Source organism: Oncorhynchus mykiss, chromosome 6 (genome assembly GCF_013265735.2).
Source record: "Oncorhynchus mykiss isolate Arlee chromosome 6, USDA_OmykA_1.1, whole genome shotgun sequence".
NCBI classification, from domain to species: Eukaryota; Metazoa; Chordata; class Actinopteri; order Salmoniformes; family Salmonidae; genus Oncorhynchus; species Oncorhynchus mykiss.
This window is the reverse complement of record NC_048570.1, coordinates 65,637,117-65,661,372: the sequence shown is the minus strand read 5'-3', so window position 1 is coordinate 65,661,372 and position 24,256 is coordinate 65,637,117. Positions and strand designations below refer to the sequence as shown.

General features: G+C 43.8%; 1 protein-coding gene across 3 annotated transcripts in view; it reads left to right on the top strand.

Annotated features, from left to right (window-relative positions):
- Positions 1-24,256, top strand: part of LOC110526365 (myotubularin-related protein 13) — a 165,286-nt gene that overhangs the window by 104,010 nt on the left and 37,020 nt on the right. For all 3 annotated transcript variants that reach the window (XM_036980722.1, XM_036980720.1, XM_036980721.1), the window contains exons 16-17: positions 246-395; positions 18,916-18,984. In XM_036980722.1, coding sequence (XP_036836617.1) covers positions 246-395; positions 18,916-18,984 — 219 coding nt within the window. The remainder of the gene's footprint in view (positions 1-245; positions 396-18,915; positions 18,985-24,256) is intronic.

Sequence of the window (24,256 nt, the reverse complement as noted above, 5' to 3'; positions counted from 1 at the left end):
TTTTGTCTCATACTTTGACATTAGTATGAAATGTGTCATATTACTATTTCCCAGAGGTCAACAATTCACTGTCTGGACAGGTAATATTGTAGCTGCTATTGTACCTGTTCTTGGCTGTAGCTGGTTCTAGAATTCTGGGATATTAAGAAATCATTTCAGAAGATGATTTGTTCATGTATGTCGTGGAGTGTCTTATGGTATTTGTTTTAAAAACAGGCTCTGTGTCTGCTGTGCTGTGTTCCCAGACCCTGCCGGCTGCGCTGCGTGCTCTGAAAGGCAAGGCGGCTCGCCAGTGTCTGACTGAGGAGCTCAGTCTGCATGTCCAGCAGAACCGGGCCATACTGGACCACCAACAGTTTGACTACGTCATCCGCATGATGAACTGTGCCCTCCAGGTGGGTCAAAGCTCAGCCAGTCTGCCCCTGTCATACCTAAGTAATGTGACTCTTTCAGAACAATCCAACTGGCTGTGTTATTTTTATTTTATTTGAACCACCTTTATTTAACTAGGCAAGTCAGTTAAGAACAAATTATTATTTACAATGACGACCTACCCCAGCCAAACCCTGACGACACTGGGCCAGTTGTGCACCGCCCTATGGGACTCCCAATCACAGCCGGATGTGATGCAGCCTGGATTTGAACCAGGTACTGCAGTGACACCTCGCACTGAGATGCAGTGTCTTAGACACTCGGGAGCTATTAAAGTTCAGTGTGCGTGCGGTATGTCCCTCCACGAGGTAGTTAACATCCCTCCAAAAAGTCTCTCTGAATGTCAACATACTCCTTCTACAAAGGATGGAACACTGTTTTCTAACAGCACAGTAAGTATCCAGATATCAGTGGCGGCCCTTTTTTCTTGGGTGTTCCCTAACATTCTCAGAGGCAATAACAGGTAAACCACAAAATATTTGAGGAGCAGGAAGCTGGAGTTTGTTTCCAGGCTCTACCCTTTAAACAATCCCACTCTGGGTGCGGTGATGTGTTTTCATGGGCTTTAACTGGTTCTAATTTAGCGTGTCTGAAGTTGTCTATAATGGAAACAGTACGAGACAGCGAGAGCATGTGCCGGCTGACCAAGTGCTAAGCAGACAGCTCTGGCAAGGTAATGTGATGTAGAGCTCTACTTGTTCCACCACTCAGATAGCTTCCTAGGGTACACAGGTCTCTGGCAACAACACGTGCTGCTACTGCACCATACATGCTGTTACTTCCCTTCTCCCTTACCTTAGTCATGTTTGGCTGCAGGTGGAAGAATGGCCAAATCATACATTTTCCCAGTGATTTATGCTCAAGTTAGTCTTCATTTGCAATAGTTTGACAGATTGTCAAAAGTGAGTGCTCACTGCGCACCACATATCTAGTAAAGGTTGGTGTTTGATGTACCTGGGTGCTATTGGGTTTTTGCGCTATCACTTCGGTTATTAGACAAAGCGATTAGTGGTTTATTCTGCTCTCCCTGTGCTGCACACGCCCCATAAAGTTTCACTCTGCCATCAATCAGGTGGGAGAGGAAGGCTCGGAGCCAGAGCTCAGAGCTGAGGCCTCAGTGGTAGTTCCTCATGTTTTACAGCCTCACATGGCTGTTGCCACGGGGATTTAATGATTCGGAGCAGTGTTCACAGAGAGCAACTTTTAATGGAGTGGCTCTGGATTCCACGCATTCTTCTGGCCAAATGATCGAGGACGGCGAGCCAATTAATCTCACCATCTGCCTTTAGCCTGGGTGTGTAGAGGTCACTGGCCTCCCCACTTGTAAAATAGATTAAGAGCCAGCCAGCCGACTAGTGGCTGTGTAATTTATACATGACAGAGGTATATATGCTCTCCCTTCCTGTGCTCCTGTCAGCAACACGGGTTCTAGGAGCTGTGCCATACCACCTGGTTTCAGTTGCCCCCTGCATGCATAGCTAACCCTATGTCTTCAGTATCTGAGTCCAGGTCCCACTCTGTCCAAGCCAAGGAGGTGATGTGATGAAGCTGCTGGTCCTACAGTAGTCTCCCTGTGGTACAGAGCTGTTGAAAGACACCACAATGACACTGGGACTCTCTCGATAATAACTGCAGATTAGTTTTCTTTGTTGCAAGATCTGTCTGGCGAATACCGGACCGTTCTGGAATGTACAGAACAATGTAGAAATGCTTGTCTATTAGGTTGCTTAATGTGGCTGTGTTATCTGATAGCTGGCCTGCGAGCGTGTCTGACATGTATTGTGTTTTTCCCCAAAATGGGATCCTGATGTGGAGTTAAAAAAAAAATGTTCAAGGAACAGATTAACAGTATTTCTGCAGATAAATAATTCCCCCCTCAAACTGGACATGAGCATTTTCAGTGACATTGCATTGGGAATACTGAATCCCTAGGCAGATGCTATAAAACGAAGCATGTGAGATGCATTCAATACCAACCTTCAGAGTTGATTAGTCAGGATAACAACCACGTGTGAGTGTGTGCACCCTGGACCAGAGGATTGTTATTTAGAGCCAAGTGCAGCGGAGTGACTTCGTGTGGATTTATACAGACTGTCTCTCTAGTACCGTGTTTGGTCCAGGGGGCACTTGGCAGGGTTTCCCATAATACAGCATGGAACATGTCAGGAGAGGGTGACGGACTGGAGAGAGGGGAGCAGAGGGGTTCTGTCTGGCTGTGGCACGAAGACTCGGATCAGCATCAGTCCGGGGCCCTTGTCTCTCCTCAACAACCACTATTCAAACCCAAACATCAGATGGAGACTTGCAGATAGAGTCCACCATTAGAGATGGACATCTCCACACCAAAACATCCCCAGTGCATCTGAGAGGAACTGCCTGTCCAGCATAGTACTGCACTACTGGTGACCTAATGTTGTGACTTCACCCTTTAAGGTAGATGGATAGAGTCCAGTGTGTATATTATCTCCAAACCTTCAGGGTTCTCATTTCACCAGACATTCCTGTCTTATTTTGATTTAATCTCTGCTTTGCCTCGCAAAACAAAATAAGCAACAATTTTACTCATGGAGCTGGTATTTACAATGGAGCGAGGGTTTCCTTGCCAAAAGGTTAGCTAAAACATAGCAAGCATTTCTCTATAATTTCATTTAGCTTTACGGTGTAATACTGTATTGTTATTTCTCCCCTATATTTTCACTAAGGCAACAACAGGCCAGAGGTCCATCCATTCTGCAGTTATTTGGTCCTGATTCTGTGTCCTGGTCCGTAGCCCAGGTCCATGGATTTGTCTCAGATGGGCTGTAATAGGAACAGAAATAGCAGATTGCCTCGGCAGTAATTACTCTCGTATTTCACTTTCACCCCTCTCCTCTCAACACCCTCCCCTGTCAAAAAGCCCTTGGAGATATATCACAGATTGCACTGATGCCAGTGATTGTGTGTGTGATCCCTCAACACCCCACAAAGCTAGTGTGACCTCTACAGTGTGCTATGCACCACAGTCTCTGTACAGTGACAGAATGATGCCTCATTAGAACGAGATGGGAGGCATGTGTGTTTCTATCTAAAAACATCTCACATTCCTGATGATATCATCATTCTGAGGCCAATCAAGAGTTTATGGGCCACATGTAACATGTCAGTTTGGGGCTAATCGTAGGGGTGCGTTCTAGGAAAGGTGATACCTAGTCAATGTCTTCTGCATTTAACCCAACCTCTCTCTGAATCAGAGAGATGCGGGGGGCTGCCTTAATTGACGTCCATGTCATCGGCACCCAGGGAGCTGCTGTTGTTGGGGGTTAACTGCCTTGTTAAAGGACAGAACGGCAGATTTTTCCACCTGATTTGAACCAACAACTTTTCGGTTACTGGCCGAACACTCTTAGGCTAGGCTACCTGCTGCCCCCTGTGTTGCCCTGGCTCTGTTGACTGTTAAGTTAGCGTTAGCGCTTCAAACTGTTTTGAAGGGGCACTCGTCCACAGGGAGCGGTGTTTGTTCTGCTGAGTTCCTCTGTACTACAGTATGAGTCAAAGCAGTGTGTTTATACAGTACGATACGTTTCTGCTTACTGACAGACAACCAGGTGAGAGAGGGGATAGTCCTTTCTAATGGAAGTATGTGTGGGATCTAATCACTCAGAGTAGTTCTTTAAAACTTCTTAGGGCTGCAATCCCGTTAACGGGATGATATGACAACAGCCAATGAAAGTGCAGCGCGCCAAATTCAAAACAACAGAAATCACATAATTTAAAATTCCTCAAACATACATGTATCTTATACAATTTAAAGGTCATCTTGTTGTTAATTTCAAATAGGCTTTACAGCGAAAGCACCACAAATGATTATGTTAGGTGACCACCAACTCACAGAAAAACCCAGCCATCTTTCCAGCCAAAGAGAGGAGTCACAAAAAGCACAAATAGAGATACAATTAATTACTAACCTTTGATCTTCATCCGATGACACTCATAGGACTTCATTTTACACAATACATGTATGTTTTGTTTGATAAAGTTCATATTTATATTTAAAAAAAATAGAGTTTACATTGGCGCATACGTTCACTAGTTCCAAAAACATCCAGTGATTTTGCATAGCCACATTAATTCAACAGAAATACTCATCATAAATGTAGATGAAAATACAAGTTATACACATGGATATATAGATATACCCCTCCTTAATGCAACCGCTGTGTCAGATTTCAAAAAAACTTTACGGAAAAAGCAAACCATGCAATAATCTGAGACAGAGCTCAGAAAATAAAATTATCCTCCATGTTGGAGTCAACAGAAATCTGAAATCACTTTATAAATATTCCCTTACCTTTGATGATCTTCATCAGAATGCACTCCCAGGAATCCTAGTTCCACAATAAATGCTTGATTTTTTTCGATAATGTCCCTTATTTATGTCCAAGTAGCTACTTTTGTTAGCGCGTTTAGTACACAAATCCAAACGCTCGTGCAGGTCCATCCGAACGTCGGACGAAAACTTAAAAAAGTTATATTACAGGTCAGAGAAACTTGTCCAACTAAGTATAGAATCAATCTTTAGGGTGTCATCATAAATCTTCAATAAAGTTCCAACCGGAGAATTCCTTTGTGTGTAGAGAAGCCATGGAACGCTATCATGTGAATTGCGCGTGACCAGCCCTTGCCTCTCTGCCAGACACCTGGCTCATTCAGCTCCCATTCAGCCCAACTACACAGTAAAAGCTTCATTCAAGTTTCTAAAGATGGTTGACATCTAGTAGAAGCCCTAGGAAGTGCAACTTCATCAATATACTCACAGACATCATTCAAACAGTTTTAGAAACTTCAGTGTGTTTTCGATCCAATACTAATAATAATGTGCATATACAGTGCCTTGCGAAAGTATTCGGCCCCCTTGAACTTTGCGACCTTTTGCCACATTTCAGGCTTCAAACATAAAGATATAAAACTGTATTTTTTTGTGAAGAATCAACAACAAGTGGGACACAATCATGAAGTGGAAGGACATTTATTGGATATTTCAAACTTTTTTAACAAATCAAAAACTGAAAAATTGGGCGTGCAAAATTATTCAGCCCCCTTAAGTTAATACTTTGTAGCGCCACCTTTTGCTGCGATTACAGCTGTAAGTCGCTTGGGGTATGTCTCTATCAGTTTTGCACATCGAGAGACTGACATTTTTTCCCATTCCTCCTTGCAAAACAGCTCGAGCTCAGTGAGGTTGGATGGAGAGCATTTGTGAACAGCAGTTTTCAGTTCTTTCCACAGATTCTCGATTGGATTCAGGTCTGGACTTTGACTTGGCCATTCTAACACCTGGATATGTTTATTTTTGAACCATTCCATTGTAGATTTTGCTTTATGTTTTGGATCATTGTCTTGTTGGAAGACAAATCTCCGTCCCAGTCTCAGGTCTTTTGCAGACTCCATCAGGTTTTCTTCCAGAATGGTCCTGTATTTGGCTCCATCCATCTTCCCATCAATTTTAACCATCTTCCCTGTCCCTGCTGAAGAAAAGCAGGCCCAAACCATGATGCTGCCACCACCATGGTGGGGATGTGGGGATGGTGTGTTCAGCTGTGTTGCTTTTACGCCAAACATAACGTTTTGCATTGTTGCCAAAAAGTTCAATTTTGGTTTCATCTGACCAGAGCACCTTCTTCCACATGTTTGGTGTGTCTCCCAGGTGGCTTGTGGCAAACTTTAAACAACACTTTTTATGGATATCTTTACGAAATGGCTTTCTTCTTGCCACTCTTCCATAAAGGCCAGATTTGTGCAATATACGACTGATTGTTGTCCTATGGACAGAGTCTCCCACCTCAGCTGTAGATCTCTGCAGTTCATCCAGAGTGATCATGGGCCTCTTGGCTGCATCTCTGATCAGTCTTCTCCTTGTATGAGCTGAAAGTTTAGAGGGACGGCCAGGTCTTGGTAGATTTGCAGTGGTCTGATACTCCTTCCATTTCAATATTATCGCTTGCACAGTGCTCCTTGGGATGCTTAAAGCTTGGGAAATCTTTTTGTATCCAAATCCGGCTTTAAACTTCTTCACAACAGTATCTCGGACCTGCCTGGTGTGTTCCTTGTTCTTCATGATGCTCTCTGCGCTTTTAACGGACCTCTGAGACTATCACAGTGCAGGTGCATTCATACAGAGACTTGATTACACACAGGTGGATTGTATTTATCATCATTAGTCATTTAGGTCAACATTGGATCATTCAGAGATCCTCACTGAACTTATGGAGAGAGTTTGCTGCACTGAAAGTAAAGGGGCTGAATAATTTTGCACGCCCAATTTTTCAGTTTTTGATTTGTTAAAAAAGTTTGAAATATCCAATAAATGTCGTTCCACTTCATGATTGTGTCCCACTTGTTGTTGATTCTTCACAAAAAAATACAGTTTTATATCTTTATGTCTGAAGCCTGAAATGTGGCAAAAGGTCGCAAAGTTCAAAGGGGCCGAATACTTTCGCAAGGCACTGTATTAGCAACTGGGACTGAGGAGCAGGCTGTTGACTCTGGGCACCTCTGGGCACCTTTCATCCAAGCTACTCAATACTGCCCCTGCAGCCATAAGAAGTTAAATCAGGCTGTACTGTAACTCAGTGGATGTCTGTGTACAGTCACTGAGCCCCAGTTTGGCTGTCCTCAACTCCACACTTTCCTGAAGCAGTGCACTCAAGGCACAACAATAGTCACCTCAAGTACTTGTAAGTCCATGGAGGACCAAGTGAGCCTTCAAGACTGGACTTTATAGTAATTTCTGTGTTTTTTTCAGAATTCTGAAGAAAAAAATAATTCTGAGGAAATGTCATTCCCTGGTGCAGAACATGCCCATGTTTGTCCCTACAGGAGAGACAGTGAACCTGTGTCTGCGGAGACTGACTGTTAGTGACGCATTTTCCCTGCTCTCATTAAATGCTTCAAGGTTTGTTTACATACCGTACCCCATTTTTTTTCATTTATTGCAAGTATTTGAAGTATTCAAAGTAAATATTTACCTTACTGTCATTCTGAGTCAATTGTTATTTTAATGAGATAAGATGCTCTGCCAGTGCGTTTGAGGCCTGCAGGTCTGTCTGTGTGGTGTGAGTGATGTGATTGGCTGATTGAGCCAGAGGTATCAGATGAAGACCATGCAGTGTTACTACTTCTTGTTCCTGTCATGCCTCAACCCACATTTTACACAACTTCTTTGAAAACCAATGATCTCTGACCAAACACATTAGTTGTCCATTCCTCAAGTGCTTTGACCTCAACAGTTACAGTAAGATGCTGACTAAACTGTCCAAAGTGGATGCCAGTGATATCTGTGCTGGACGCATCTTATCTGTGTATGTGGTAAACATTCTGCAGCTGTTTTAAGTCATATCTCCTACTTGACAGCCACATGACTCAAAGACATGACTGACCTTAATTGGAGTATTTGCACAAATAGGGAGCCTATTTGCTTTTGTGTGCGTGCAGCCGCTGTGCAGAGCACATATTCTCCCTCTCTCCCCCTCCAAGCTGTTGCAGGTTTGAAAGTGGACATTGCACAAGGCAAGGCCAGGCGAGCAGAGCCCTGCTGTGGAAAAAGGGCTCTCTTCACCGATCTTTGCCCACACCCGTCTGGCCGACTAGCATCACTACTCTGGATGGTTTTGACATAGAATATGTGGAAAACTATAAATGCCTAGGTGTCTGGCTAGACTGTAAACTCTCCTTCCAGACTCGCATTAAGCATCTCCAATCCAAAATTAAATCTAAAATTAGCTTCCTATTTCGCAACAAAGCCTACTTCACTCATGCTGCCAAACTTACCCTTGTAAATCTGAGTATCTTATCGATCCTTGACTTCGGCGATGTCATTTACAAAATAGCCTCCAACACTCTTCTCAGCAAATTGGATGCAGTCTATCACAGTGCCATCCGTTTTGTCAAAGCCCCATATATTACCCACCACTGCAACTTGTATGCTCTCGTTGGCTGGTCCTCGCTACATATTCGTCGCCAAACCCACTGGTTCCAGGTCATCTATAAGTCTTTGCTAGGTAAAGCTCTGCCTTCTCAGCTCACTGGTCACCATAGCAACAATCACCTGTAGCATGCGCTCCAGCAGGTATATTTCACTACTGGTCATCCTCAAAGCCAAATCCTCCTTTGGCTGCCTTTCCTTCCAGTTCTCTGCTGCCAATGACTGGAACGAATTGCAAAAATCACTGAAGTTGTAGACTTATATCTCCCTAACTAACTTTAAGCGTCAGCTGTCAGAGCAGCTCACCGATCGCTGCAGCTGTACACAGCCCACCTATAAATAGCCCATCCAACAAACTACCTACCTCATCCCCATATTTGTCTTTGTTTTTCTGCTCTTTTGCACACTAATATTTCTTCTTGCACATCCTCATCTGCACGTACAGTTGAAGTCGGAAGTTTACATACACCTTAGCCAAGTACATTTAAACTTAGTTTTTCACAATTCCTGACATTTAATTCCCTGTCAGTTAGGTCTGTTAGGATCACCACTTTATTTTAAGAATGTGAAATGTCAGAATAATAGCAGAGAGAAGGATTTATTTCAGCTTGTATTTCTTTCATCACATTCCCAGTGGGTCAGAAGTTTACATACACTGAATTAGTATTTGGTAGCATTGCCTTTAAATTGTTTTTACTTGGGTCAAACATTTTGGGTAGCCTTCCACAAGCTTCCCACAATAAGTTGGGTGAATTCCTCCTGACAGAGCTGGTGTAACTGAGTCAGGTTTGTAGGTCTCCTTGCTCTCACATGCTTTTTCAGTTGTGCCCACAAATTTTCTATAGGTTTGAGGTCAGGGCTTTGTGATGTACTCCAATACCTTGAGTTCGTTGTCCCCTTGTGCTTGGAGTCATAGTCTATATGGAAGACCCATTTGCGACCAAGCTTTAACTTCCTGACTGATGCCTTGAGATGTTGATTTAATATATCCACATAATTTCTCTCCTCAAGATGCCATCTATTTTGTGAAGTGCACCAGTCCCTCCTGCAGCGAAGCACCCCCACAACATGATGCTGCCACCCCGTGCTTCACGGTTGGAATGGTGTTCTTCTGCTTGCAAGCTCCCCGTTTTCCTCCAAACATAAGGATGGTCATTATGGGGAAACTATTATATTTTTGTTTCATCAGACCAGGGGACATTTCTCCAAAAAGTACGCTCTTTGTCCCCATGTGCAGTTGCAAACCGTAGTCTGGATTTTTTTATGACGGTTTTGGAGCAGTGGCTTCTTCCTTGTTGAGCGGCCTTTCAGGTTATGCCAATATAGGACTTGTTTACTGTGGAAATGGAAACTTTTGTACCTGTTTCCTCCAGCATCTTCACAATGTCCTTTGCTATTGTTCTGGGATTGATTTGCACTTTTCGCACCAAAGTAAATTAATCTCTAGGAGAACGCCTTCTCTTTCCTTTGCGGTATGATGGCTACGTGGTCCCATGGTGTTGTATAGATGACTGTGGTACCTTCAGGCGTTTTGGAAATTGCTCCCAAGGATGAACCAGACTTGTGGAGGTTTACAAAAAAAAAATCTGAGGTCTTGGCTGATTTAAAAAAAAAAAAAAAATTTAATTAAAAAAAATCCCACGATGTCAAGCAAAGAGGCACAGTCAACTTAATGTATGTAAACTTTTGACCCACCGAAATTGTGAACTTCTGACTTCAACTGTATATCACTCCAGTGTAAATTACTAAATTGTAATTACTTCGCCACTATGGCCTATTTATTGCCTTTCCTCCTTACTTCATTTAAATACACCGTATACAGATTTTTCTATTGTGTTATTGACTGTACATTTCTTTATCCTATGTGTAACTGTTGTTTTTGTCGCACTGCTTTGCCTTATCTTGGCCAGGTTGCAGTTGTAAATGAGAACTTGTTCTCAACTGGTCTACCTGGTTAAATAAAGGTGAAATAAAAAATTCAATTTTCATATTGAACACTCACTTTGAACTGGACTGTGTTTAGATTACAGTATGAGCGGTCACTAGATGCGAGCGGTCACTAGATGCGCTTGTTTTGAGATCAAAGTGAGAGCTGCATGTAGCCACGTGTGCATATTTCTTCATTTTCTTTGCTCGTTAGGGAGTTATTATCCCAGTTATAGCTCGGTTGTAGTCAACGATGGGGGAGTGATTGCTTCCAACAAGAGAACAAAAGGTGTGCATTTCTAGACATCTTTGAAAAGCGAGTCAGGTAAAGAGATGTTATATCTTAAAGGAGCAGTGTTGTATTTTGTGACAGTCTTGAATAAACTTAAGTAGCCAATAGGCAGAAGGTAGCATAATTTGTCTGATTCTCTGTAATAATTAATTTTATTTTGTAAAGTGGTTTCTTACATCAAACACAACATTTTGTTGTGGCGCAGCAGTCTAAGGCACTGCATCTCAGTGCTTGAGGCGTCACTACAGACAACCTCGTTCGAATTCACAACCGGCCGTGATTGGGAGTCCCCTAGGGCGACGCACAAATGACCCAGCATCGTCCGGGTTTGGCCTGTGTAGGCCGTCATTGTAAATAATAATTTGTTCTTAACTAACTTGCCTAGTTAAAGATTAAATATTTGTATTTATTTTTAAATGTAAGTCACCTCGTCGGAAGGACAAGTGAATTAACAGGTTAATGCCAAGCTTAATGGAATGTAGGCATTGAACACCACACATTGGCTGCTACTGTAGGCTGAATGATAGAACAGCTATTTCCATGTTAAAATGTTATTGGATGTGTTTTTCTCCATTGTTTTTGATAGTAGACCACTCTGGTAGGCCTACATTATGATCAAGTAGCCACAGTAGCCTACTTGGCCACTGTTAAAACTGTAACTTAAAGTGTGTACAGCCTCAGTGTTGCATAGAATTTTCACAACTTCCAAGTTTGTGCTCAGCAGACCTGAAATTTGCTCAGTGCACAATGGAGGGAACCTTGGCTACAACCCCATTCAGACTAGGGTGTGAGAGTCAGGGAACCTGCTTGCGCTCTCCCCATTTGGTTTGGATCAAAAGCAACAGCTACTCTTCCTGGTGTCCACATGAAACATGACATAATACATAGTACAGAACATTATTAGTCAAGGACTAAACTACATACATTTAAAATGCCACACATAGCCTACACGCATTATTTATACTAAAGTATGTGGACAGCCTTTCAAATTAGTGGCTTTGGCTATTTCATCTACACCTGTTGCTGACAGGTGTGCAAAAATGAGCACACAGCCATGCAATCTCCATAGTAAACATTGGTAGTAGAATGGCTTGTACTGAGGAGCTCATAGATTTTCAACATGGCATGTTCAGTTTGTCAAATTTCTGCCCTTTTAGATTTGCCCCTGTCAACTGTAAGTGCTGTTATTGTGAAGTGGAAACGTCTAGGAGCAACAACGGCTCAGCCATGAAGTGGTAGGCCACACAAGCTCACAGAACCGGACCACCGACTGCTGAAATGTGTAGCGTGTAGAAATTGTCTGTCCGGTTCCAACACTCACTAATGAGTTCCAAACTGCCTCTGAAAGCAATGTCAGCTTCATGAAATGGGTTTCCATGGCCTAGCAGCCACACACAAGCCTAAGGTCACCATGCGCAATGCCATTGGATGCGTTCTATGGAGTGATGAATCACGCTTCACCATCTGGCAGTTTGACGGACAAATCTAGGTTCGGCGGATGCCAGGAGAACGCTACCTGCCCCAACGCATAGTGCCAACTGTAAAGTAGTCATGGCTCTATATAATACGTCCGAACAGTGTGCCAACTGCTTGAACAGACAGTTCAGTACCTTCAACACATCAATGCCTCGCACAAAGACCAACAGTGATGCAGTCAATCTCTCCTCAGCTTTGAGCCAGGCGAGATTGACACACGTTACTGACACTTTCTCTCCATGTACATCTAAGTGCCAACTGAAATTTACAGTGCCTTGCAAAAGTATTCATCCCCCTTGTCGTTTTTCCTATTTTGTTGCATTACAATCGGTAATTTAAATTGATTTTTATTTGTATTTCATGTTATGGACATACACAAAATAGTCCAAATTCAAAAAAATTCTAAATACATTTTTTTTTTCTTAAAGTGGTGCGTGCATACAGTGCCTTGCGAAAGTATTCGGCCCCCTTGAACTTTGCGACCTTTTGCCACATTTCAGGCTTCAAACATAAAGATATAAAACTGTCTTTTTTTGTGAAGAATCAACAACAAGTGGGACACAATCACGAAGTGGAACGACATTTATTGGATATTTCAAACTTTTTTAACAAATCAAAAACTGAAAAATTGGGCGTGCAAAAATATTCAGCCCCTTTACTTTCAGTGCAGCAAACTCTCTCCAGAAGTTCAGTGAGGATCTCTGAATGATCCAATGTTGACCTAAATGACTAATGAGGATAAATACAATCCACCTGTGTGTAATCAAGTCTCCGTATGAATGCACCTGCACTGTGATAGTCTCAGAGGTCCGTTAAAAGCGCAGAGAGCATCATGAAGAACAAGGAACACACCAGGCAGGTCCGAGATACTGTTGTGAAGAAGTTTAAAGCCGGATTTGGATACAAAAAGATTTCCCAAGCTTTAAGCATCCCAAGGAGCACTGTGCAAGCGATAATATTGAAATGGAAGGAGTATCAGACCACTGCAAATCTACCAAGACCTGGCCGTACCTCTAAACTTTCAGCTCATACAAGGAGAAGACTGATCAGAGATGCAGCCAAGAGGCCCATGATCACTCTGGATGAACTGCAGAGATCTACAGCTGAGGTGGGAGACTCTGTCCATAGGACAACAATCAGTCGTATATTGCACAAATCTGGCCTTTATGGAAGAGTGGCAAGAAGAAAGCCATTTCTTAAAGATATCCATAAAAAGTGTTGTTTAAAGTTTGCCACAAGCCACCTGGGAGACACACCAAACATGTGGAAGAAGGTGCTCTGGTCAGATGAAACCAAAATTGAACTTTTTGGCAACAATGCAAAACGTTATGTTTGGCGTAAAAGCAACACAGCTGAACACACCATCCCCACTGTCAAACATGGTGGTGGCAGCATCATGGTTTGGGCCTGCTTTTCTTCAGCAGGGACAGGGAAGATGGTTAAAATTGATGGGAAGATGGATGGAGCCAAATACAGGACCATTCTGGAAGAAAACCTGATGGAGTCTGCAAAAGACCTGAGACTGGGACGGAGATTTGTCTTCCAACAAGACAATGATCCAAAACATAAAGCAAAATCTACAATGGAATGGTTCAAAAATAAACATATCCAGGTGTTAGAATGGCCAAGTCAAAGTCCAGACCTGAATCCAATCGAGAATCTGTGGAAAGAACTGAAAACTGCTGTTCACAAATGCTCTCCATCCAACCTCACTGAGCTCGAGCTGTTTTGCAAGGAGGAATGGGAAAAAATGTCAGTCTCTCGATGTGCAAAACTGATAGAGACATACCCCAAGCGACTTACAGCTGTAATCGCAGCAAAAGGTGGCGCTACAAAGTATTAACTTAAGGGGGCTGAATAATTTTGCACGCCCAATTTTTCAGTTTTTGATTTGTTAAAAAAGTTTGAAATATCCAATAAATGTTGTTCCACTTCATGATTGTGTCCCACTTGTTGTTGATTCTTCACAAAAAAATACAGTTTTATATCTTTATGTTTGAAGCCTGAAATGTGGCAAAAGGTCGCAAAGTTCAAGTGGACCGAATACTTTCGCAAGGCACTGTATGTATTCAACCCCTTTGCTATGAAGCCCCAAAATAAGATCTGGTGCAACCAATTACCTTCAGAAGTCACATAATGGGTTAGATTGCACACAGGTGGACTTTAAGTGTCACATGATCTGTCACATGCTCTCAGTGTATATATACACTTGTTCTGAAATGCCCCAGAGTCTGCAACACGACCAAGTAAGGGGCACCACCAAGCAAGTGGCACCATGAAGACCAAGAAGCTCTCCAAACTGGTCAGGGACAGAGTTGTGGAGAAGTACAGATCAGGGTTGGGTTATAAAAAAAATATCTAACTTTGAACATCCCACTTTTAAATCCATTATTAAAAAAATGAAAGAATATGGCACCATAACAAACCTGCCAAGAGAGGGCCGAACACCAAAACTCACGGACCAGGCAAGGAGGGCATTAAACAAAGAGACCAAAGATAACGCTGAAGGAGCTCTACAGCGGAGATTGGAGTATATGTCCATAGGACTACTTTAAGGCGTACACTCCACAGAGCTGGGCTTTACGGAAGAGTGGCCATAAAGAGCCATTACTTAAAGAAAAAAATAAGCAAACACGTTTGGTGTTCGACAAAAGGCATGTGCGAGACTCTCCAAACATATGGAAGAAGGTACTCTGGTCAGATGAGACTCAAATTTAGCTTTTTGGACATCAAGAAAAGCGCTATGTCTGACACATCACCCCGAGAATACCATCCTCCCAGTAAAGCATGGTGGTGGCAGCATCATAATGGGGGGGATGTTTTTCATCGGCAGGGACTGGGAACTGGTCATAATTGAAGGAATGATGGATGGCGCTAAATACAGGGAAATTCTTGAGGGAAGCCTGTTTCATCTTCCAGAGATTTGAGACTCTTTGAGGTTTGAGGTTCACCTTCCAGCAGGACAATGACCCTAAGCATACTGCTAAAGCAACACTTGAGTGGTTTAAGGGGAAACATTTAAATGTCTTGGAATGGCCTAGTCAAAGCCCAACCTCAATGCAATTGAGAATCTGAGGTATGACTTAAAGATTGCAGTACACCAGCGGAACCCATCCAACTTGAAGGAGCTGGAAATGTTTTGCCTTGAAGAATGGGCAAAAATCCCAATGGCTAGATGTGCCAAGCTCATAGACATACCCCAAGAGATTGCAGCTGTATTTTCTGAAAAAGGTGGCTCTACAAAGTATTGACTTTAGGGGGGTGAATAGTTATGTGCGCTCAAGTTTTTTAATTTTGTTGGTCTTATTTCTTGTTTGTTTCACATCAAAAATATTTTGCATCTTCAAAGTGGTATGCATGTTGTGTAAATCAAATGATACAAACCACAAAAAAATATATTTTAATTCCAGGTTGTTAGGCAATAAAATAGGAAAAATGCCAGGGGGTGAATACTTTTGCAAGCCACTCCCTCTTTGCAGTACATGACCACACAGCTGGGCTGTAGTCCAGGTGCGACAACTAGAGCCTGTAAGACCCGTCTGGTCGACTGAGATGCCAAGAAGGCAGAGCATTGCCCTATCATGGACAGAGCCCTTCCCATTTGAATAACCATTGAGCCTATATGTTTTGACAATGATAGCTTGCTATCCAGGGTTACACCCAGCAGTTTAGTCTCCTCAATCATGGTTTAGCGTTGAGCAGATTATTCGGTTTTAGAGATATTTTGCACTCATGGCTTTGCTTTGCTAAAGAGAGCAGTGTCCACAACATCACATGATATTGCATGAATGGGAATCTTCTCCCTCCTCTCTACTAGGATGTACTGCTGTGTGTTTGACTCTCACACAGGGTCTCCAGCCTATCTCCCTCCAGGACCTGAACAGTAACTTGGTTAAGGTTTAATTTAGAGTCCCCCACTTCTCCTGCTCTCCCTTTAATATCCTCTGTGAGAAGAGGAGTGGGTTCTTGCTGTGAAAAGCTCTCACTCTGCTCTGCTTGGTTGTAGATCGGTCATGTCTCTGGACTGGTTGGACAGGCTAACATAACGACTGCACTGGGAAGTTCTCACGAGCATCGTTATCATGTACAGATAAAGCCATTCCCCTTGGATGTCAGCCAGCAGGACCAGGTTAACATAGCCAGGGAACACCGTACAGGCCAGGAAGTGAAGTGATTTTATTCCATGCTTCTGACATTCAATTTGATTAGTGTACCAAAGTTTGTAGTAAATGTGTCTGTGTGCACGGCTGTGCTCAGTATTGTGCTTGTTTGTCAATGAGTCAGCTTATGAGTGAGTATGGCTCATGCTCTATGGTTTCTGACCCAGTGAGTATGAATAATACCACAGCACAGCAGCCTCATAAAAGCCTCCTCCAGCTCCCCTTCTATGCTTTTAAATGCCTGTCTGTCGGATGGTTCCTGGAAAGTGTTGAGGGAGAGGTGTCTGGAGTCTGCAGGAAGCTGCTCTCTGCTCACTTCCTGTCATGGGGCCATGTTAAACGTGCCGGTCCAGGGTCTTTGTTTGCTGAGTATAGGCCTACGTGTTTATCAGGGGCAAAACATCATGAGTCATCCGTGAACCACAGCCTTGAGAGAGAATGAAAGAGACGGAGAAAAGAGGAGGGGAGATGGTTTCCTCCTTCCTAAGCGGAGCTGCAGGGGAGCACGTTGCTCTCCTCACCCTTCTGTACACAGATGCGCTTAAGCACATACATTTTATACACGCGCGCCCCACCCCTGCACACTTGCATGTGCTCGTATGCGCTGGGCTCTGCGGCGACTGCAGTGTCCCGAATTATAAACAGCAGCATTCCTGTCTCAATGTAAACAGGCATTTGTGCTGCTGATGAACCAGGGATAACTTCAAGCACATGCAGAAGAGCCTACATAGATCAGCAGCATCGGGGTCTCCCTCACGCCTTGCCGCCTTTCAGTTATTCAGACTCACTGTAGTTTGGCGTCTTTATACTCTCAGTATGGCTTGCTGTGACCTATTGACCTAGGAAGTTCTGAACTACAGTAAATCATGTTGCCAACCTGGATAGCTGCTTCTAAGACCCCATGTCTTCCCTAAACTTGGCACTTGAAGAACATCACTTTCCCTCTTCTGTCAGATTACAGCGCGGCCCTGTTTGTAGATGATACAGAGGTTGCCTAAAGTAAACGGGATTGTGCCAGAATGACATATGAACATGTACACTGGGTCTGTTTTTTTTTGAGATAGCAGAGCACAGCTTGGTCTTATGACACTTCTTTATGCTCTGAATCAATGCTTCTGCCTTTTGATGTTGACAAGCTCGACTCAAGGCGTTACAGTACAGTGTTTTGGAAAGATGAATTAGAACGATGCTTTATGAAATGTTAGCCCAGACTTGGCTCCTCTGACCTTGTGGTCTTTTTGTCTGAATAACGACGTCTCTGTTAAATGTTTCCATTTTTCTGCCCTTGCACTTCTGCTCCTGGGGTTATTTGGAGAGTTTTCACTGGGTTCTTTGAACCTCTGTGACCTGCGGCATTGTCAGGGATGCCGGTAAACAAAGATTTGGTGGCTCTCCAAACTGGAGCGTTCAACCGCAACCCAAAATAAACTGAAAACCAACTGCAAGGGGAAAACAAGAAAGTATATCGCTCGGTTCATGGGGGGCCAGGCTTTCATGTTTAGCTGAAGACCGTGTGTTTTGCATTTGTCTCCTCTCTGTACATTCCTCCGTTTTTTGGGAAGGTATGAGGGAATGGGGGATTTATTCAAAAGGCCCCATCTCCACTATTGGCAAGTATTCCTGTCACAATCCTTTTACCCCCCCTCTCCTACCAAAATGAGAGGCTCTGATCGTGTGTGTGTGAGGTGGTGTGAGTCTTTGTGAAAATGCAAAGTTTGTCGAATGCGTGCTTGGTTATGAAGTGTGTGTTTGTATGTGTATGAAAGATGGGTTGTGAATGCAGATGTGTGTGTGTGTGTGTGTGTGTGTGTGTGTGTGTGTGATTTACGACGTATCCTGCCCTTGGGGTCCCTGTGAGGGTTATGAGACACAGCACCAGATCAGGATCAGCTCTGCTGTTTTGACATGGACTTAAATCACGTTTCCGGCGACCATTCTCATTTTCCCAGTTGAACAAATAAATCCCAACAAAGCTCATGGAGATAAGTACCAATTTCCTGTGTGTGGAGCTCTTTTGGGTCTGAATTGGGTCCTTTTCAGATGTTCTCCTTTTCCCATCCAGTCTCTCTGTTTTCAATATGAGCCATTTTATTTTGGCCCTTAAGTCCCCAGTTCTACTGGATGTATTGTACTATCTGCCGGAATGCCGTGCTTATCTCTAATGCTCTATTGAATACAACTTATTTTATTTCAAATAGACCCCAGTACAGATGCATTCTGTGAGTGGTATAAAAATGGGAGAAAATTGTCAGCTGCGCTCTAGCTGTTAAAAAAAATGTAATGTCCGTTTTTTTGGGGGAATCATCATGGTGCTTGACTAATGGATGTTGCATTTTAAAGCCAAGACAATTTGTGATTTTATGCAACAAAATCTCATGGTTTTATTCAATGCGATTGTAGATGCTGATCCCGGAAACTCTGGGAGGTAATCTGGAGCAGGAATGCACAACATGAAATGACCAACAAATTCAATTCCTTCAATTATTATTAGTTGTTTGCAAAAATCACATCAGGTTTTGCTCGTACGTAATGTGTTTTATGAGAGGTGCGCTGCCCAGACCTTATTGATCCATAGTGATATAACAGGTGTACTTGGAGGCCCGACCTGCTTCTGTAACATTATCATGCTGTGTCCTGACCTCCCCTCTCCCCTGTTGTGTGACCCACAGGACTGCTCCAGCTCTGAAGAGTACACGGTCGCCTCCGCCCTGCTGCCCCTGACGACGGCCTTTTACCGGGTGAGTGACTGACTGGGAGATTCCATTCCACAGAGCTCTTCTCCTCTCTCACACAGACAGAGCGGATAGAGAGTCAGCCAGCAGGTCCTTTTGATTATATTGCTCAATCAAGGGCAGGACGGCCTGGCATTCACCGCAAGCTGGCCGTCCTAATGGAGGGTATTTATAACGGGGGGCAATAATAGAAAAGGGATGGGGTGTGATATCCCAGCTGTCCTGGCGCTGGTCCTGTTCTGAAGGTTGCCTCTGGTGCATGCAGCATGCTCTGACCTCATGTCAGGAGCTGTGTTCCAGGCAGGTCAAGAGACTTCCCAGGCCTCTGACCATGCAGCTCTGGGACAGGGGAGGGGACAGAGGAGTGTCCCGCTGGTCTCAGACGAGCCACATTAGGATAAAGGGGGTGAGAACTGTACCCAGAGGGCCGCTGTGGTTTGTGGTTTCCAACCTCCCGTGATCAAACTTGGTTGCTGCGGCGCGCACCACAAATATGTCCCCACCGCTCTGCTGTTGCCACGGCGACAGACACAACTGTGGGCTGTTGCCCTGCATTGGGTACAGACCGTAAGAGACAGAATTTAGACCTCGCCCACTCTCTGCCATTGTATGACTCTCATTGTTTTTACAGGACAGGCTGATGTAACGCTCTGTGATAAGCCTGCTCTCTCTGTTTTACAGCCAGGTTAACCATTCTATCAGACCACAGTGGCATTGGAAATGTACACATATAGTCAATTATCTAACGAAAACCAAGGGAATTGTCTCTGTTTGTTGATACAGGTGTACAGTGTGACCTGCTATGTAATGGGGGTGAGAGTAGAGTTGTCTCTGTACACAACCTGAGTAAAGTGGTCACAGAGCCCACTACACCACATTGTCCATAGTTTGGTTTGTTGCTGTAACGGAGTAACAGTGTCTCTCTGTGACTGTCAAGTTGTCAACACAACACTGTGACCCTATGCTCCAGCTTTCTGCCTCTTCATTAAGACATCTGAAAGCCATTGCCCAAACGCATTGGATTTTCTGTCGTTTCTTTTCCTATTTCCCCATTTTACGTAACCATACAATCTGATTAAAGGACTTTTATCACCAGGTTTTCAGAAAGTGACACGAATCCTGAGAGGCATCTCATTCTCAACGGAGCAGTTTCTGGCATAGGAGGAATGAGAAGGAATGATATCGTGAGCTCCAGAACGCAACAGATTTCTCTCAGATGTCCAAAGGAATGGCATTAACTGTAGAGTCCAACGTGTGGTCACGCAAATGGCGAAAGGCAAGAGCACAGGAATCCACCACGGTCCATATTGTGTAATCTCTTGTGTGATGAAAAAACGCCATGAAAAAGCTGGAAAAACAACAAATCCCCAAAAACAGAGCACCTTGTGATGGTTCACAACGTTCCACAGAGATTCTCGGCATAATCTCAGCATCGCACGATAGTCAATTACATGCTTTTGCAAAATGTCTGTTGGCCTGCTTTACTCTACCCCCCCCCCCCCCCCCCCCCCCCCCTCCCCCCCATCCTGCCACATTTCCCCAAAGTCTTTGACTGTACCACACTGACTGTTATGGGGCTGTTCAAAGCATGCTTGGCAGCAGATGAAGGAGCCAGTGGAGTGTTGGGTTTACGCCACGCTGTAGTAGAGGACCATGACAGTCAACTGTAGGACACTGCTGAGAGAACCATTTGTAGAATCGTTGGTTGAGAGAAAGGGAACAGAAGGAGTATACGCTCTCTGTATCCAGGTGACAATTGTGACAAAAATTTGACAAAATAGCTAAATGAAATGTCCAATATTCTTTCAGTGGTACATGTGTTGTGTTACAAAGCCAAAAAAGAGAGAATTTCAACCAGAACCGTTTGTTTCTTTGCCATGGAATGGTTTTGACACGGGTCTTATGGTCAAGATTATTTGCGTACCTTTTCATGGAAGATTAGCTCTGATTTCATTCATCATGTTGCACATGTTGCACATCTGTGTCCAAGTACTCCTAACCTCCTAACTTCAGTACTCAACTGCTAAGCCCTCCAACCTTACTACAACAGCACCCTGCCCTCAAGTTAAGACAACCTGCTGTCGGTGGATCCCATTTAGATTTCCTAGAAGGTGAAGCTGATCTGTGGGTCATGCCAGGGTAGGGAGAACCTGTAATACAATGGTAGTTCAAACTGGGCCAGAGGTATCCCCGGAAAGGCATTTGGACAGCGGAATTCACACACACACACACACACACACACACACACAAACACAAACACAAACACAAACACAAACAAACAAACAACCTGTCTGTAATCTCCAAGGAAAGACGTAGTTAATCAGTGCTCAAGGGGCTGAGTGGTTAGGCTACTTTTTTACACCTTTTACGTAACCACAGCCCAGGCTTGCCTTGTGGATTTGCTGCATAGTTTCATTATAAACAAGTTCTTATTTTGAGTTTCTCATGTAGATGACTTTACAAGAGCAGGCTTATTGCTTTCCTTAAAAGGTGTAATTCCATCCGTGTAAATAGTGAATTGTACATATTATACCGTCTTACAGTGGCAAGGCGGGATCAACACAATGCCGTACGGTAGCACGTGCCATTGACGACAACCGCCTTGCTGGTTACTGTATCGCTGTTGTTTTTACTCCAGCCAGTCCTCATGCTCAGCCCCCAGGAGTATAAATCACCTTATCGGGAAGTTCTGCATTCCCTCAGCCCCTCTCAATGAGGTCAGTTGGCTTAAGGCCCTTTCCTATTAAAACCGCTGCTTCACCTGTAACTGTTATCCATCACTCCTCATTGACATCTTCCACAGAGCCTCTCAATCCGTCAACCTCTGCTGCCCGCAGTAACTACAATGAGAAGTGGGGATCGGGTCTGGAAGAAATTTGGTCAGGGCTTCACATCCGGGGTTTTTTCACCACAGTATGTAATGTCTTCAATCACTACAATGCCCCCATCGGAAGGCTGCCCCCAGAAACGCACTCTAAATTAAAATGACCCTTTTACAGTATAATATTTATAGTAAATCCCCTAAGTCTTAAGGTAGAGTGACAATTCATGAAAGCCTTATGAGGTTTTTCTCAACTTAATCTGATGAATATGGACTGTCCTGTCACGGTGGTCTTCTTTCTCTTAGCTTTAGCCTGGCTAGTCTGTAGCCTGGCTAGTCAGTCCACTGGGGAGGGAACAGTCTTCAGCCCACAGTGCTGCTGCCCAACCTCTCCTCACTACAGAATGTGGGAAGCTTCCCAGCAATGTGCCCGCTCCCACAGAGTGTTTGTGCGAGAGACATTGTGTGTGTTTTGGTTTGTGTTTTAGGCAAATGTTCAAACTGAAGAGCCGCCTTTCATTGACCTATATTCTATATTCTGCCCCTTCCTTCCCTCGGTCTGTCTGTCTGGCAGGCTGCACAGTGTGGTCTGCGAAACTAACCACTCTTGGAACAACATATGTTACTTACTTTAGAGGGCTATATGTCTGGTGATGTCATCATAATGCAGCCAACCGGTTGAACTGTGTTTGACATGAGCTTTTGGGTTAAACTGGGTTGGCGTGTGCTCTCTTGGGCTCAGTAAGTAGTTTACCTAAACTGCATGCAACCTTTGTACAGGCCAATTCTCAGTTAGCACTCACGGGTTGTTGAATTGTTCTGTATAAATGTTTCTGAATTCCTAGGAAATATACTACTTCTGATAAACCGCATTTTACTACAAGCGTCAGCACTGTTTGATTCGGTGTTATTGTGCCCTTTTTAATAAACTCACATGTTTATCATGTTTTTATTCTTGCAATTGAATGTAGACCGAGAGTAGAGATCTGCCTACCTCTTGGCTCTTTGAGGTTTCATTTCAGTTGGATGCACCGCGGCAGCAGCCCAAACATGATTCTGGACTCAACACAGAAAACCATTGGACTCTTTAAATCATTTCTGCCCCAGTTTATGCGTGGAGAGATTGGAAGGTTTTTGCTGTCAAGCTGTTTTACGTTTGGTCCTGAAGAGAACAGATGAGTTACGTCGTGACCTTTGTGTCCCTGTGAGACGTCTAGAGCTGGACTCGTCTCTGTTTACTCTGCATTGTAGACCATTTATGTTAACAGTACATCCCGCATGAATACTTACGGCATGATGGACTTGTTTATTCCACGCTTTTCCACATGTCTCCTCTGTTTGTTTGACTCGGACATCTGTGTAAATACATTGTTTGGATGGCGACATCTTCAGTGCTACAGAATGCAAATAACTCCAATGACACAATAGGGATTAATGGGGAATAAATCTATAAAGCTTGATTGGTCCAAGTCGGGTTATTTTCGTTCCCCAGTGTCTCTGTCACAAAGGACTTCTAAAGGAATGTCTATTTTTATACCCCTGGACGCCAAGTGATTTGCTCCAAAACAGCCATTACAGCCACGATTTTGTTGCCCAAGGCTGGTCACGGATCAAACACGGCACTTTTCCTCCAGTGTCCAGATAAGTACAGATCAACAATCAGAGCTATGAGACATCGTATCTCCCTTTTTAAAGCTGATGAACACACCCTGAGCTGTCTCTCTGTATATGTATCTCTCCCTCTCACTGTCTATCTAGCTATATGGGCAATACTGTATTATTGAAGTGTCATAAACCCGAACATCATCATCCTGGGATCCCCTAGCCAGACCTTGAGCTCTTTTTCGGTCTCTGTGCTCTCTCTGGGCTCTCTCTGGGCTCTGTCTATCTCTCTCTCTGTCTGTCTCTCTGCTTGTTTTCCTGCATTCCTCTTCTGTATTTGGCAAGTGGAGCGTTCATATGGGTCTCTTTTGAGGGTTGTCTACCTCCATCCCTCCATCTGTCTTCTCTTGTCCCTCTGCACTGTGTAGTAGGTTCTGACTGCAGCCTAGACCCTGATTCCCCTCTACCATCAGAGCAGGGAGAGCCAACCGGCCGTGGTCAACCTGACCTCCAGACAACTGAGCAGGCTGTGTGTTTAACAGGAGAGGACACACACACCTCCACTCAATGTGCTGCAAGACCCCCACACCATATGACATGAGAGCATGATGACTAATATTGTAAATATTGTTCTCTGGTGCAGGTCCCCAGAATAACAGCTGCATTAAAGCGTCTACTGTTCTTGTTTTTCATATTAATCATTAATTTCCATCCTTTAACACTGTACATTTAGTCTAGACTCGTTAATCCAATCAGGTAATCTGTAAGTCTATTAGCGCCACAGTTTGTCCTGAAAGCACTTATGGCCGTGTCAGATTTGTCTCTGTCGACAGAGGGTTGTTAGACCAGCTCCCT